The sequence below is a fragment of the Aulonocara stuartgranti genome (genome assembly GCF_965226115.1).
Source record: "Aulonocara stuartgranti genome assembly, chromosome: 17".
Lineage (NCBI taxonomy): Eukaryota > Metazoa > Chordata > Actinopteri > Cichliformes > Cichlidae > Aulonocara > Aulonocara stuartgranti.
In genome coordinates this window covers 39,504,942-39,521,584 of record NC_138953.1, presented here as the reverse complement: position 1 = coordinate 39,521,584, position 16,643 = coordinate 39,504,942, and the positions used below count along the sequence as shown (strand labels likewise).

The 16,643-nt window shown below is 46.2% G+C and overlaps 1 protein-coding gene and 2 long non-coding RNA genes across 12 annotated transcripts in view; 1 reads left to right on the top strand and 2 right to left on the bottom strand.

The window, feature by feature from the left end:
• Window positions 1-16,643, top strand: part of adamts10 (ADAM metallopeptidase with thrombospondin type 1 motif, 10) — a 61,478-nt gene that overhangs the window by 38,919 nt on the left and 5,916 nt on the right. For 9 of the 10 annotated variants that reach the window (XM_082511194.1, XM_082511189.1, XM_082511191.1 and 6 more), the window contains 11 exons: window positions 1,307-1,452; window positions 2,355-2,418; window positions 2,575-2,677; window positions 5,582-5,715; window positions 10,500-10,623; window positions 13,209-13,289; window positions 13,376-13,539; window positions 13,630-13,756; window positions 14,885-15,014; window positions 15,277-15,481; window positions 16,170-16,346. In XM_082511194.1, the coding sequence (XP_082367320.1) occupies window positions 1,307-1,452; window positions 2,355-2,418; window positions 2,575-2,677; window positions 5,582-5,715; window positions 10,500-10,623; window positions 13,209-13,289; window positions 13,376-13,539; window positions 13,630-13,756; window positions 14,885-15,014; window positions 15,277-15,481; window positions 16,170-16,346 (1,455 nt within the window). The remainder of the gene's footprint in view (window positions 1-1,306; window positions 1,453-2,354; window positions 2,419-2,574; window positions 2,678-5,581; window positions 5,716-10,499; window positions 10,624-13,208; window positions 13,290-13,375; window positions 13,540-13,629; window positions 13,757-14,884; window positions 15,015-15,276; window positions 15,482-16,169; window positions 16,347-16,643) is intronic. The other variant, XM_082511193.1, reaches the window with a different exon arrangement.
• LOC309692579 lies at window positions 7-1,370 on the bottom strand. The gene is made up of 4 exons (XR_014272369.1): window positions 1,287-1,370; window positions 924-1,105; window positions 704-849; window positions 7-621 (listed from the first exon to the last, which is right to left on the bottom strand). It is a non-coding gene; the product is annotated as an uncharacterized lncRNA (long non-coding RNA).
• Window positions 2,687-4,683, bottom strand: LOC309692580. Its single transcript, XR_014272370.1, has 3 exons — window positions 3,742-4,683; window positions 3,598-3,637; window positions 2,687-3,504 (listed from the first exon to the last, which is right to left on the bottom strand). It is a non-coding gene; the product is annotated as an uncharacterized lncRNA (long non-coding RNA).

Below are 16,643 nucleotides of genomic sequence, written 5' to 3'. Positions count from 1 at the left end.
GTAATAATGCTCTTTTGTTTTAATTAGGGCGTAAAGCAGTAAAGCAAAACAAAGTCCAAATATGGCTGCAAGTGAGGGCCGAGTGTTCACGAGAATAAAGAAGAAGCACGTCATCAAATACCTGCACGATTACAAATTTAAAAAAGGGAAAAATATCATCTCAGTAAACATGCGTTGGTAGGTTTGTGAGTCACGTGTGTTTCTTTTGTTTTCTCTTTGAGATTAGAGCGTATATGCCGACGCCTGATGTTGCTGCACATATCCTGTCCAGAATTAATTTAAAAATGTTATTGTTGCCTTACAAAGCCCTGGATGCACAGGCTCCGGGTATTTCTCTGACCTCTTGCAGCCTTATACCCCCTTAGATCTCTTAGATCAAGTGATCTTTTGCTTTTACCAAGGCTGAGGCTCATAGAGGCGATTGAGCGTTTGCAGTCGTAGCGCCTATGTCATGGGCCGCGGTGCGCGGGCACGAAAGGATCCAGGCGCAGACTCCGAGCTAACAGAAAGACACTTTATTGAAACAACGAAAGGCGACCCGGGGAAATTAGAGAGCAAAACAGAAACTAAAAACCCGGGGAAACAATGACACGAGGAAGCCGGGATCGGGACGGCGGGGGGCTGCAATAGAAAGGGGAGATGATTACTAGGGAGCCAGGAAGCAGGGAAAACATATCAGGACTGAGTTAGAGTAGGGGCTTACGATAGAACGGGACCGTGGGAGCTCGGGAGGGAAGTGTGGCAGTCCGTGGGGGCAGGAAGTCCGTGGGAATGGCGAGTGGGCCAGGTGAGCACCGCGAGATCCAGTTGAGCCGGAGGACAGGCAGGTAGCAGACGCCGAGTAGAAACCTGGACAGAAGTAGGCAGGTTAAACAAAGTTTCAAGCAGAAGAGAATGCACGCTTTTCGTGGAAGTCTGGTTACCACTGTGGGGATGACTAACGGACTGGCGTGGAGCATCCGTCAGCGCCGGATTAAGTGGATCTCCGTGTAATCACCGTGATGGAGAGCAGGTGTGCTGGTGATGGCCCAGCCCGGGGGTGTGGCTACCCGAGCATCACGCATTCCACAGACACAGGACCACGGACCATGACAGCCTAAGCTGGCTTTTAATACAGCATGAGAGTTATTTGTTAATTCATATTTGGTGTTTGCTATCAATACTCTAAGTTATTTTAGTAGGTATGTTGTATTCTTGTGCAGCACTTTGGTCAACGCTCTTGTTGTACTTAAATGTGCTATATAAATAAATCAAATATAACTATATATGATAATTGCTATACTTACACGTATCTGCAACTGTGCAGTGGTGCTACAAGAGGGTGTGCGTAGCGTACGGGACTCGCCCACAGGGTGTGGATGGAGGCTGGGGTCTGTGGTCTCCCTGGGAGGAGTGCAGCAGGACATGTGGAGGCGGCGTCTCCTCTTCTGTCAGACACTGCGACAGCCCCAGGTACGGATTTAGCTCACCTGATCTTAGCCAACGCGTCCTCCATGTTTTTATTGTTGAACTTTACTAAAGCAGCTCAGTGTGATTCAGAAGGTGAACCATATTTATCTTACTTACTTACTCCGGGTGGCGTCTCGGTTCATCCTCAGTAATAAGCCTTGTAGCTTCTCATTGGCTGCCCCTCATAAAAGGAAAGCTTGCATAGCAGGTGGGTGGAGCTTCTGTGGTTGCAGTTAAATGACCATATGAGATGGTAAGTATTCATATATTATAAGAGCTGTTGTTTCAGTCCAGAGGATCTCCAGATTATAGCCCAACATCCAAAACACACAGATCAGGATGGACACAGCCAGCCCACCCATGTGTGCAAGTGGAAGCCTGGTAATCGATGCTTGAATTGCAATAGGATCTTTTCATTATATGTTTTTAGTTTTCCAAAGTGGTATTTATTCACTACTGGTTAGATTAAATCCAAAGCCATAGGGCAGAAGTAAATGAGCCATTAAATGCTGCTTCTTCAAACTCAAACACGCTGAAAACATCAGTCCTATCATTTAATCCAAGATGTTCTTGCAGGCAGCAGCGGAGTGGGGATGATCACAAAATGACATTTTAAATCACAGATGCCAGATGCCTGGTCTCGAACTGATTAAACTGAAAATGGATTGACCCAAATCTGAGCCCGACACTCTCCTGTGTCGTTTTAAGCGCCATTTAGCATCTTTGTTTTGGCTTCGTTCTCTTTGAATTTGTTTACGGTCTAACACCAACAGTCATGTGAAAATGGCAGACGGCAGCTCTGTTTGTGAAAAAACAATAATGCAGTGACAGTGAATTTAAACACGAAGAAAGCTGAAAGTCAGTGCTGTGTGTGATGGACGTCGGATCTCTTTGTGTCACTGCAGGCCAACTATTGGTGGGAAATATTGCCTAGGAGAGAGAAAACGCTTCAGGTCCTGCAATATAGATGTGAGTATTACAGCTCTTCATCATCATCATCATCATCATCATTATTGCTCTCATCAACTAGTCAAACCACTATAATCAAGAAGAGGACTACGGTTGGAATGAATGTGTTTTATCTGCTTGCACGTATAAAACTGCGTGCACACGTGTATGTTACAGGACTGCCCCGCAGGCTCTCGGGACTTCCGAGAGATTCAGTGTTCCAACTTCGATAGCATCCCCTTTCGGGGGAAATTTTACACCTGGAGGCCTTACAGAGGAGGTGAGTGAGTAGTGCTCGTCTCTCTTGGGTTTGTGCACGAGTTTAATGTGAGCTAGCAGACGTTTCCCAGACCATCAGGTGTGACCAGACCAGGTCAGTCAGTGGTGGTTTGCAGGTAAAATAATGAACATATCCACTAATCAGGAGGTTAGCAGATATCTCTGGGCAAGACACTCACCCCAAGTTTTTCTCTGATGGATCCATCAGAGTATGAATGTGTGTGAATGTTAGACAGAAAGCACCTATGCAGAAAAAGTGCTTGAATGAATGAGGGTGAATACGGCTGGCTGTATAAAGCAGTTAGAGTGCTCAGGTAGCGGTAGTACAGAAGAACCAGTCCATTTTCCATTTACTGAGTCTCTCAAACTTGCTCGTATCAGGGGTCAAGGGTGTCGAACTCCAGACCTCGAGGGCCGGTGTCCTCCAGGGATTAGATGTGTCCTTGATCCAACACAGCTGATTTAAATGGATAAATGACCTCCTCAACGTGTCTTGAAGTTCTCCAGAGGCCTGGTAATGAACTCATCATTTGATTCAGGTGTGCTGACCCAGGGTGAGATCTAAACCCTGCAGGACACCGGCCCTCGAGGCCTGGAGTTCGACACCCCTGATCTATTAGTTCTTCTGAATCTCTGGCTCTCTTCCAACCAGTCCCTCCCTAACCTGGTTCTGCCAGAGGTTTCTTCCTTTTAACACAGAGTTCTTCCTTCCCACTGTCGCCGAGTGCTTGCTCAAAGGGGGGGCAGCATCTGACGTCTGGGGTTTTCTCTGTGTTATTGTGTCTACTTCACAAAGCACGTCGAGGCCAGAGCCATTGTGATTTGGTGCTATAGAAATAAAATAAGAATGAATTCAACATAGATTAAATCCAAGGTTAAGGTCGCATCATAATTCAGTTACTTCTTTACTCCACTACTTACCTAAAAGATCAGTCCATCCACATCTTTACACAATGCTCTCCTGTGTTGAACAGCAAGAACACAGTGATTACTGGATAAGCTGAATCATATGGGTTACATGCTATATCTGCTGAGTGATTATAAGCTCGTTAAAATCCTGTTTACCTTTAAAAATGTGGCTTAAAGGAAAGTTTTCCATGAGATGTCAGTCCTGCTCTCCTTGTTTCACTGCTTAAACAGTTGGACCGCGGTTTGTGTCTTGAGCGCGTAGAATTGTGATATTAGGATCGAATAAAAGGGCAGTACAGGTGAGATGAAGGTGAGAAGGACGCGAGCCAAGAGAGGAAAAGAGGAGACGAGGGTAAAGACTGTCGCGTGCATGCGTGGAGAGAGAGCAAAACGTGAATCGAAGCTCCTGCTGCTGCAGACTCGCCCCTGTCTGGCCTGCAGATGCTGGCTGCAGAGAGCCATGCATCCCACAATGCCTTGCAGGAATTCCTCGCTCCTGATGAGCACTAGACGCTGAACCTGGACGCGAAAGATAAATAGTTTCAGCGACATAACTGCCTTTAATCTGGCCCTCCAGTAACATAATGGGTTACAGAGACGGTCAGCCATCCGATTCCAACTCGAGGCAACAAGTGCTCCTTTCATCAAGTCAGCTGATTTTACAATGGAAATCCCTTGCAGCTGTTAAAATAGGAGCGTTGCCATCGTCTCTGCCCTGCGCTGAGGCCAGATCACTCCTCTGTCCTCAAATGCTCATTTTAGCCTTTTCCTTATAACGTCACGCTCGGTGGAGACTGCTTCACTTTCCCTTATTCTTTCTCTGTCATTGCCCCCCCCCCCCACAGACGACTCCCCTCCTTTTGCTTTATCCAGCTCGCCATAATGCAAGCCGTCTCCGAGTTCTGTTTCCGACACGGAGAACAGAGGCAGCCTTTCTCTCTCGGCGCAGACAGCCAAGGACAGTTCGTTAAAAAGCCTCTCTCCATATAAGCGTTTTGTCGAGCTGCTCTCCGTTACTGTTCTCGGTCCAACAGCCTTCACATTCCACTTTCACACTCCATACACCAAAACCCTGCAGGTTATAACACACACACACCCTGCTGCTGCAGTGATTGCTGTGATTGCCCTGCCAAAGCGAGGCACCATGGGAATTGTAGTTTTCCGCGGTCGGACCGCTTTATTGTCTGCGAGCTCTGCCAGCACAAACTCTCCAACTCTCTTTCGCTCTCTCTCTGCGGCCCGGCGCTGTACCTGCTTTAGCGCTGCCAGCACAAACAAACGCACGCCAAGCTGATGTCGCCAGTCACTCAAATAGTGGAGCAGCTGGCAAAGTGCACAGATTAATGAATGATACAGTATATGCCACCTGGCAGGAGAAGACCTTTAGCAATGCTGTGTGTGCGTGTGCATGCACAACATACTTAGATTTAAGTATGTTGGTATGTTTGCATAATAAATATTACACATGCATGTACACGTTTGTGTTTGTCGCTCTGTTTTGCCCCCAAAATTCATTTTACAGCATCAATACTTTAAGAAATGTCCCATATAACGCGTTACTTCAGCTGATTGGCTTTTCCATGTAATTGCTGTGGATGCTAATGTCGATTCCCAACAGAAGTCTCGCTCAGATTCGTGTCCATATGTGCCACAAAAGCAGAGATGTAATTACATTCAGCTGCTTGTACTTTGGTTGTACTTGTACCGTTCCACTCTTTTCTCTCTCAGTCTGCCTGTTCTGTCTGCAGCCCTGTCAGGATATGATGCTTTTACCCTCATTTCCATATTATCCCACATTCACACTGGTTAGAGTTGTGTCAGAGTGGCTAAATCAGAGGCGCATTTGTACTATCAGTAGGTAAGATGGGAGAAAAAGCCCACAGGAGGCCTATTAGGCACCTGTTATTCTGCAGTCAGAATCACCAGTTTGGGGGATTTATTTGAAAATGTCCTCCAATATCATCTCAGTGATAAACTGATCTGTTTGGATATCCAGGTGGGGTGAAGCCCTGCTCTCTCAACTGCCTCGCAGAAGGATACAACTTCTACACCGAGCGCTCTCCCGCTGTGGTGGATGGCACGCCGTGCCGAGACGACTCTCTGGACGTGTGTGTAAACGGAGAGTGTAAGGTGAGTTGCACGTGTTTGCCTTCAGCCAAAATATCAGCCATTAGAAGTGAGGAGACGGCTTAAAAGGACTCAACATAAAATTGTTTTCATCTAAGATAATGTTGTTTATAGTCACTTTCAAGGGTCTGGACGGCCGCCATTAAGTAGTATACACACTAAAAGCTGCAAGTCATCACAGTCAGCTGCTCAGCAGCCTTCCTCTTACTAATGCTCTCGTAATCTAAACCACTTAAAAACATTATTAGGATTATTATCCTTTTTGAATTTTGATTTCTGTGGCATTTTGTGCATTTTGTGCACTGAGCGCTCCTCAGCCCCTTTAAATCCCTCGTTAGGGGTTCAGACGTGTCACCGCGTAACATTTTTACACGAAGCTCTTCTATCGGCTTCTTTGGCATGCAACCCCCCCGAAGTTCTTACAGTAATCCTCCTAACGCTCGGTCACACAAGCATCGAGACGAGTCGGCAACTGCCTGGCAACCACTGGTTGTTAAGGAGAAATGTAAGCATACAGCGGTCCCTCGTTTATCGCGGGTGTTGCGTTCTTAAAATAATGATAGGCATAAACATTTTCAAACTTTATCTCGTGTTTAAACTCTCAAAGTTCAGACCTTCGTAGAAAAATAAGTCCAGGATTATAGAATGAAGCCAAAGACCAAACCCTGTTTCCAGGTCCAGAACATGGTACAGAAGTAGAGGAAGCAAGAAGAATGAGTTGAGTAAAGTTTGACGTATCTGACTGTTTTGTTTTGCTTAATGCGCTTTATAATCTGGAAAACACGGTAACGTCTACCTTCCTTAAGCATCTTCCTCTGCCTCCTGGGTGCTACCGCAGCTGCATTTGACTGTGCAAAACGTTTCGTCGACATTGTTGTTTGTTGGGGAGAAAACCTGCAAACATAAAGTGCAGCACTTCAGAGTCACGCTGCTAGCGATCGAAGATTTATGTAAATTTGACAAGCTGAATGCATTCTGACACGGCACGGAGGAGATTGATTGACAACGGTCTACAGCCAATCAGGACGCAGAACACAATGCGCTGTTTAAAAAAAAAAAAGCATGCAAAATTGCACAAAAAAAAAATCAGCGAAGCAGCGAGGCCGTGAAAGGTGAACCGCGTGACAGCGAGGGACCGCTGTGTGTCGCTCATTGGTTTTTGCTTTGATGGTTGCACGTCCGTCGCCTTTAGTTTGCATAGACGGCACCGACTTGTCTGCAAACGCCCGCCAACGATTCAGTAAGTAGTTGTAGGTGAGTGCGAAGCAAGCCGTAAACGGTGTGGGTTTAGGGCTGGACCATGTTTGCTTCGTGGTAAACAGACAAACAGTCTTTGTTCCTGGTTTGTGCTTCACCAAGCTTCACGCTATGGGCAACTACGGCAACCAAAGCGATCGCAAGGAGGTTTTTTTGAACCACGGGAACCAACCACCAATCAAACTGCTCAGCAATGAATAGTAACCATGTGGTTTAACATTAATGTTTGTCAACCTAATGCAGCCTCTAAATAACATGCTTAACCTGTCAGTGAGCATAAAGCTCATTAATGAAAACAAAGTAACAAACTGCTGTGGATTTTGGCCCGTCTGTAGAAGAATGTAGTCAAAAGAAACCCTGGTGGTAACGTAGTGCAGCTTACATGGATCCCACTGAGTCCCAGTGGGTTTATTTTGGATGCACTTCCACTGTGGCGAGGGCAGAGAGAAGAAAAATCTACTCAGGATATCCAGCTTGTTGTTTAATAGTTGTAGCTCAGTTTTGTGCCAAAAGATTTTATTTTTCAGCTTCCCCTCCGCTGCCACTTACCCCCCAGTAAGCTCCTTTAATAAAAGTGCTTCAGACTGGTTTCACTGGAGCCGAGGAAGTTCCATCCAAAGAGACGACTTTGTTTATCAACACCCCCCCTCCTTCCCTCCTTCCCTCTGTAGTCTGCTCTGTTCTGCTCTGTAGGAACTCGGTGACCCTCCAGCTCAGCTGTGAGTCTGTCTGCGCTGCAGGCTGGCTTTCATTCACTCCGCTCTTATTATCTCTCGCTTTTTCTTTTTTCCCTCTACACCTCTCGACTCCTTTCTCTCCCTGTCCCAACTTTCCACCCCATCCTTTCCGTTGTTCGTGCAGTTTCTTTGTCTGCAGTCCACCTCTTATATGTTTATTGCACACATAAAACTTTAGCTAAACTGCACAGACATCTCTTTCTCATCACATCTGTGACTTCAAGCTGCTTTTGGATGCAAAGTTGCCGTCTAACAATCAGAGAGAGGAGAAACAGAAAGAACGATGGACGTGTGGGAGGTGGGAAAGGGCAGGGGAACAGATGTTGAGGACAACGTGTTGTTGCAAACATCTGCCGGGGTCTATTTCTTTGTCCCCTTTGGTGCAAATATAGAGTGTAGAAAACATTAGTAACACCTGTCAGGTAAATGCAGGTGCGACCTGTGCGCTCACGGGCTGATCTGCCCGGTTAAGAACCAAAGAGGATTCTGTGGATCGGATGATTTTTGAAGATTTCATTTTGGCACAGTTGCGACTTGACATTCCTAAGATAAAATCTACATGAAGTTTCAATTATTTTAGATTGTCTTGCAGTGGGTTTGGTCATTTTCATGACTGAGTTTCTTTCACAACATGTCAAACTAAAATCTAGGGCCAGATTTAAGTTAGCGTGACGCTTCGATTGCAAAAATGCGTCGATAGGAGTGGAAACTTCTGCGGGTGATCTGCTAACAATGCGCTAACCTATAAACAAAGATGCAGCAGGTTTATTTCGGTAAAATCAACACAATCTACCGAGAACAGTGCAAATTAGCCGCTCAAAAACAAACAGCCCCAGTGAGAGTAATCAACAAACCCAAATCATTCAGGCACAGGTTTGAGGCATGTGCTTTCTCCCAGGAAGCAGCAGGGCGGCTCAGCCCAACGAGGGGCAGCTGAGGGAGAATCGGTATGTCTTTATACAAGAACTCTTCTGTTGGGGAATGTCTGTGGGGTCTCGAAGATTGAAAAAGGAATTGTCTGGATAAATCGAACAGCCTAGTTGGAGTGCAGCGTTCATCCAGGGGAGTTACTACAAACTACTTCACCTTGTAAACATGCAGTCTGTGTGTAGCAACGTAGGAAGAACAAAGCAAAATATGATGCGTCCACTTAATGAAGTTGCTGTGGTACATGCAGCATTTTGATGGATGTTTCAGTGTGTATCAGATACGTAACTGAGAAGTTAAAGAAGAAAAAATAAAGCAGAAAGTGTATTGGAAGCAAATAAACCAAAGAGTTTACAGTGTACACCAGTGACTGCAAATTAACTTAAATACAGTAATGATGTGAAACCTTAAACCCGTAAATCTGATTTATTAGTATTATTATTATATAATTATTGATCTCTGGCTCTCTTCCACAGCGTGTCTTTGTCCTGTCTTCCTTCTGTCACAGCAGATGGCCCCGCCCCTCCCTGAGCCTGTCTCTGTCGGAGGTTTCTTCCTGTTAAAAGGGAGTTTTTCCTTCCCACTGTCGCCAACGTGCTTGCTCATAGGGGGTTTCTCTCTAATACTGTGTGGTCTTTACCTACAGGTAAAGTGCCTTGAGGTGATTTTGGCACTATATAAGTAAAACTTACTGTGACAGAATATACATAACTAACGGCTTTTATGATCCACTGGCAGCATGTGGTTTTGGGTGGGACGCCTCTTGAAAGGATCATCGCCAAATTTTGGTGCACTCAAAGGTTTAGTGGATTCTAGGCAGATAAACTTGAATTGATTGGCACCGAGCACATTTTCCCCCACTGATTATTTGAATCAATTAACTTTTGATTTGATATATTTCAGTTACATTTTACAAATTATTGCTTTGTGTGTACATCCATTAAAAAAAATACGATTGTAATAAGGGAAGAATGATCGACCTTTTCATTTAGGAGCACAATCAGGGGTAGAGTCACATGTGCTTGCTCATAGGGGGTCATATGATCATTGAGTTTTCTCTGTATGTACAATATAAAGCACCTTGAGGCAGCTGTTGTTGTGATTTGATGCTGTGTAAATAAAATTGAATTGAATTCAAAGAAAAACATCAAATTCAAATCTTTGAGGAACTCGTTCCTGGTTTGTTGTGACATGGGTGCCAATAACTAATTCACTGAGTCATTGTTTCAGCTCTAAAATAACGGTTTCTGGATCAATGTTTATATTTGTTGTATTTAGTTAGATTGATCGAATGGACACAGAGGTGGTATGTGTTTCATTTTCTGCTGTTTGAGGACGGGGAAACCCGATCTGGGCAACACGTGTTGGGATCTCTAAGATTATAAGCTTTTATATCTCACCCCCTCCTCACAAAGCCACCGGACGAATCAGCATTTTGACTCATTTAATTCTGATCCAATCGCTGTTAAAGTCATAATAAACGTAAGCCTAATTATCCTGCTGTACAATAAGCAGCTGCCACAGGAATATATGAGAATAAGAGCAGTTGCTATTCGTTTTCTGCACTTTTGTTTAGGTTTGCTTCGCTGTAAAACAGTTTGAGTAAAACCACCTGTAACGCTCATCATGAAATTTATTTATGTCGACAGCTATGAGTTTAGCAACCTAAGAGCTTTATGTCTGCACAGGATCAGAAAAACACATCTGGAGTTACCATCTGATATTTCTGTTTTGAAAAAGTGGCCTGGAAGACATTAGGAGGTAATCCCTCAGGCCGGCCTCTGACACCTCTCCACTTACTGACTGTGCCCCTTCACCCGTGACCCCGAGTGACCCTGCGGCTCACTAGTTTCTCCCTTCCCGCAGCACGTCGGTTGCGACCGTGTCCTCGGCTCAGACGTACGCGAGGACCGCTGCCGGATCTGCGGCGGCGACGGGAGCAGCTGCACGTCTGTGGAGGGAGTCTTCAACGACTCGCTGCCAGAAGGAGGTAGAGGACTAAAAATAATCACCGGTCAATGTGTAAAATGCTGCTGTGTTGTTCTCAGTAGATAAAGATTCATTTATTTGGGGCGGGGACTTACTGCTTTTACTTTCAATATTTGAACGGGGTCCACTTCTCCGAGATTTGGATTAAGTTGAGGTATTTGCCACGAGAAATTATGCAATGTAATTTATCTGTTGACCCAGAAATGTGCACATTTGGATGCTCTGGAGTCTGAGTGCACCTTGGAAAGCTGCCTTGCGGTGTGAGTTAGGATATCCCAGACTTTCAAAATATATAAATTAATTGTCTGTTCTCATGCAAACTGCTCACAGCAGCGTGCTGCAAGGGTTATTTACACGATAAAGGTAACTAAACTCTACATCACGTCCACACGCAATCTTTTATTTCAGCACCTGTTGCAGTCGGAGTTTGTCTGATAAATGCTTCGAGATTAATGATGTGTTTACACATAGCAGGTGAGAGTTGATGCACTCCAGACTTTCGGTTGGCCGTACAGATTGTAACAGTCACTTATCATTAGCACCTGGGGGAAAAAGGCAATTCCTGTTTTACAAAGTCTATAAATTCCTGAATATTCTTTTTATATGAATGCCACAGGAGTCTATGCATCCGTCCATCAGCTTCGAGTTTTCAGAAAGATATGCCTGCATGTCATCTGCATACCTTCATAACAAAATGTTGTTAGTGGGTTTAACCTGCACGGTGTCGCAGCATTAAGACAGAGCACAGGCCAGCTGCCAAATAAAAGTAGTTGGACGTTGTTTTGACGTGTAAAAGGAAACCAAACGTCACATCTGCATCAAATTCCACCCCAGGGTCATACGGACGCACAGCAAAACTCCTGGAAAACACTTAAGGAACGTGCAGATATAATCGTATGTTGCATACACCATACACTACATACATGTTGGTGCATTTATCCACTGGCCACCCAGGGACACGTGGCAGACAGATTTAGGTCAGGTCCGGCCAGCGTGGCTTGAGGTCCTGCTGCCGACGGATCTATTTCGGGTTACTTTCTCCCCACAACACCAACTCCAGAGTCTCTCACCCAACTGTCAGGGACACACCCTGAGCAGGCAGCTGAACCACAGTGGCCAGGCCAGCCTGTCAACCCCAAGCCGAGGGATCCACTAACCTCAAAATATCTCACTTTATTGTTTCCTTTAAAAAAAGAAAGTCCATTAGTGAGGCTGAAGTGATGCTGCCCTGCAGCTGGAGCCAACTTTTGATCTGTGTCTTTGCAAAGGACGATACAGGCGGAGGGGCCACGGTCGAACACCCACTCCAATCTGTGCAATAACAGCGCAGCTACAGAACAAGCACTGTTAGTGGTAGTTGCACACCATATTTCAAAACCATGAGTGCTGCTGTAACATTTTCTTGGAAGGTTTTCAGAACCAGCTGCAGCAGTCTGCAGATGTGCCCAGACCAGTTAAGGAGGCACTGGTGAGCACAGCCGGTGCTGAAGTTCATCCCAAAGGTGTTTGATGGGGTTTAAACATCTTTGGGGCCACATGGACAAACGTGGCTACAGATTTTTTGGCACAATACATTTTTATCAGTACAACCAGCAGATGTGGCTCACTTGGATTTTAAATGTAAACTCACAAACTTGATCACAGCATGTTCTCATCTCCAGCCAAACTCAAACTGCAGGCACAGGACGGCCTATTCTGGTCGCCGGCAGAGTTATGAGTAGCAGAATCATTCAGTCGTGTCCACAGCGAGATTTTGATCTCATTAAACTTCTAAAGCCTCCAGGCAGTGCTTCTCTTCCTCTCTGTTTCGGTGATTTCAGGGCTCCCTGTGGAGCTTTTGACCTCCAGTAGAGCTGCGGAGCACGATGTGGGACCTAAATCTATGACTTCCTGTCAGACCGTTTCACTGTACCGGGCAGATGAGTAGGATTCCTTTGAATGTGTTCGGACTGCTGGTGAAAAAAGGCACTGGCACATTTGTAGACATTTCAAGTCTCCGGCCAGTCAACCTGCCTCACTGCCGGCCTGGTTGTGATAGGCAGTGAGAAGCCGGGTCCGGGTGCTGCACAGATCATTTGCTCTCTGTTTACCACACAGCTACTCTTTGTCTGAGGCTAAATGCTTCTCACTCTTTTCAAGTAAGCATCTCCTCCTACAGACCCGGAGCTGGGTCACTCTCAGGTCACGGGGTATACTTTATTTCTTCTTTTGTTCATTCCTTCTTCCTCTATGAGCTGAAGTTATTTACAGGGCTGCATCGGCTGGACTGCTGGCCTCACGGCAGAACAGATCCGAGGAAAGCAGTGGGAGAGCGGTTGGAGGTGAGACGAGCATAAAAGGGGACAAGAGACCAAAACAGATGGAAGGAAAAAGGAGAGAAGTTGGCTCTTGGCATAGTTCTCGCTCTCGAGCAAAGAGCCGAGGACCGCTGCCCAGGAATGCAGCTGGAATCTATAGCCTCTGCTTAGCCCATCGGCGTCCCACGAAGCTAAACACTACTTATGCATCACTCCCGTGATCCTGGGAGAATAAAGCTCGTTCGCTCAGTTTTCACCTTTTGACTTTGTGTGGCTTTATGTGTCTCAGGTTATGAAGAGGTGGTCAGAATTCCCAAAGGGTCCGTGTTCATCCACATACAGGAGCTCAACATCTCCCTCAACTACCTTGGTAAGACGATGCCCTGTTAGATTAGTATGCAAGTAGTTAAAAACAAGTCGTTGCACATAATAATCTTTTATGTCACTGCACCCCAGCACTGAAGAGTAAAGGCGATCAGTACTTCATCAATGGGAAGCTCAACATTGACACGCCACGCAGGTTCAATATCGCCGGCACCACGTTCCACTACAGGCGGCCCGCCGATGGGCCGGAAAGTCTCGAAGCTCTGGGGCCGACAAACATCACCCTGTTCGTCATGGTAAGAACAAGAGCAGAGACGCTCCGAGCAGGCCTTCTGAAAAGGAGGCAATACTAAGTGAGTCAGCTTGAATTTTCCTTTTTCGTATAGGTGCTGGTGAGGGAAGAAAACCCAGGGATACACTATCGTTTCAACCCGCCCCTCAGCAGGGATCCTCTGAATGGCTTTGCCTGGCACTACACCTCGTGGTCTCGCTGCTCAGCTCTCTGCGCTGGAGGTAGACGACACAAACGGGTGCCGGCGGCTCGATTCCCCGGCTGCACCTGGTTGTAGCTAAAATAATCTGCTGCTAATGTTAGATGAACTTGTTCCAACGCAAACACCAAGCTGCTGGGATTAACTCGCTTTTGAATGTATGAAATCACAAATACACTGGCGTTCAAGGACACAAGCCATGATTGCTTGTTTCACTCATGCAACGTGTTCTTAACCTCAGGCCGGCTCCTGTGTTTGCAGTTTTTACGCTAAGCTAAGTAGCTGCTCGGTGCGCGGCCGTCTCCTGTTTTTCCAGCAGACTCGAGAGAGTAATCTGAATTTCCTCATCTAACAAATATGAAAGAATTTCACAAAGAATGTTTTGGTCAGGAGCTTTGACCCGATGCACGCTTGTGTTTCTCTCTAAACACGCACAAACACACACACACAAGCCCGCGGCATAAATCCCAGTAGGCGAGCGCTGACCCGGAGAAGACACTGGAGTTTTCTTGGAGTCGAAGCCAGAGGTGTTGGAGCACATCTCCGTAAGCTTCAGCAGTATCACACGTAGCCAACTTTTATTTTTCCTCCCCGGCGTTCGTGAGTTAATGACCCATTTCGCTTTACGTGATAAGAACTTGTTTTCCCTCTGGATGAATTGGCGTGGAGGCTGTGAATATAGAAGGAAACATTCAGACAGCTGCTTTTGTTTGTTGCGCTCTCTTTGTGGAAGCTTCACCTTGAAGTCTAAGGAGGCAAACATCACCTGGATGACTGAGAACCTACACAGATGTGTTATAAAGTAGACTTCCCTGGCTTTCACAGCTTAAACGAGCATTTAAGACACGACTGCGTACAATATGACGCTCGATCGGACAATGTTTACTCCCTACCAGCCGCTCGCAGCAGGTAGCTGCTCTTCTCGAGCCCGGCTCTGCTGAAGGTCACTTCCTGTTAAAAGGTTTTTCCTTCCCACTGTTGCCTAGTACCTGCTCAGAGGGGCTCATTTGATCGTTGCTGGTCTTTACCTTACAATATAAAGCGCCTTGAGACGACTGTTATTGTGATTTGTCACCATATCAATAGAGTTGAGTTAAATGATTATGGTCGACGCCTTAAACGTGTTAATAAGAGACGCTTTTGCCTGTAGGTATGCAGATCCAGCAGGTGGTGTGTAAGAAGCAGGCGGATCAGTCAGCCGTCTACAACCACTTCTGTGACAAGAAGAGCAAACCCAAAGAGAAGAGACGATCCTGCAACACTGAGCCGTGCTCCCCAACGTGAGTGGACTCACATGAGATTTCTGGATTTCCACTGAAACGTCTGTTATCACTGTGTACTCTATATCTGTCTAAAACTGCAGGTTTCAGTTTAGGTTCCTGTTACTCTTTCTATGATTTGGGCTGTTTTGTGTTTATTAGCTTGGCACGTTTGCACCTATTCTACCTGTGCTCTGCTTTTTTATGCTATCATCTCCCTGCTTTTATTGTCATTACACTGTCCTCGTTTGTGTTACGTCACACGCATCCACACATCTTCTAGCTGGTGGACAGGAGAGTGGTCAGAGTGCAGCCGCAGCTGTAACGGCGGCCTGCGGACTCGGGAGGTGTTATGCAAAAGGAGGATCTCCACAACGGAGGAGAAGATCCTGGACGACTCAGCCTGCACCCCCCCTCGCCCTTCATTCACTGAGCCCTGCAACAACCACAGCTGCCCCCCTGAATGGCTGGCCCTGGACTGGTCGGAGGTAGGCCGGCCATCTGAGCGTTTCCCAAGAGAGCACTCTTGCTGTGTTTTTTAGGCAGCTCGTGTCTGATTTTGAAGCAATGCCTGAGTTTGAGAAATTCCTCTCGGATGAAGCAGTCGTTTCTTTTCCAGTTGAACCCAAGAAACCCAAACGTCTGCCAGCACAGAAAGTAAGAGTACCTTAGCCTTGAAATACACAACAGGGGCACGGAGCTCTGAACATGCAGCGTCACTCACGAATGCATGCTGTTAAAACCGTCACAGGGGAATGTGACAGCTAGTTTGAGGAAGTTTAAGGCTGTCGGAGCGCCGTGACTCTCTTATGCGACACGTCTTGTTGGTTGTTGCTTAACTACAACAGTATAAAAAGTCCTTCTTGTTCACTGCTTTGTTCCTGGAACGAAACTTTGTTCTCACAGTTCTGGATGAATTGAAACTGAATTAAATAGTGTCAGAAATCAGTCCGGGTTCAACTTTTCTCTGACGTCTTATGTAATGTAGCCATGGCAGGAATTAGGCCCAGCTGTTTTACAGGAACTCTGTAGTTTCTCAGCTTTGTTTCCTGTACAGCTGCTGCCCTCTGCTGAGAGAGTTGCGGTTTTACAAGCTGCAGCCTGCTGCACCTTCGCCTGGCTTCCTCTCTCGACCTTCCTGCCTGATGTTTTCTCTCTTTCCTTTTCTCTCTGCAGTGCACCCCCAGCTGTGGCCCTGGCTACAGGCACCGCGTGGTTTTGTGTAAGAGTGGGGAGAGTGGCGACACGCTGCCAGAGTCCAAGTGTCCAAAACTTGGCCGGCCCACCTCCAGGGTCCGCTGTAATCTGCAGCGCTGCCCTCCCCCTCAGTGGGTGACGGGTCCCTGGGGAGAGGTAAAACACAGACTCGGAAACATATTGGCCCCTTCCTGATTTCTTAGTTTTTTTGCTTATTTGTCACACTTACATGTTTCAGACAGACAAACAAGTTTTAATATTAGACAAAGACAACCCAAGTAAATACAGGTTTTAAATTATGATTTTGTCGTTAGGGGGGAAAATGTGACAGAGCCCTTAAACCTGGCTGTGCCACTCTCGGCAGCAAGAGCTGCAAAATCAGGCGTTTGCGATATCTGACTTTCACATCGCTGTGGAGGAATTTTTGCCCATTCCTCTTTGCAGAATAGTTGT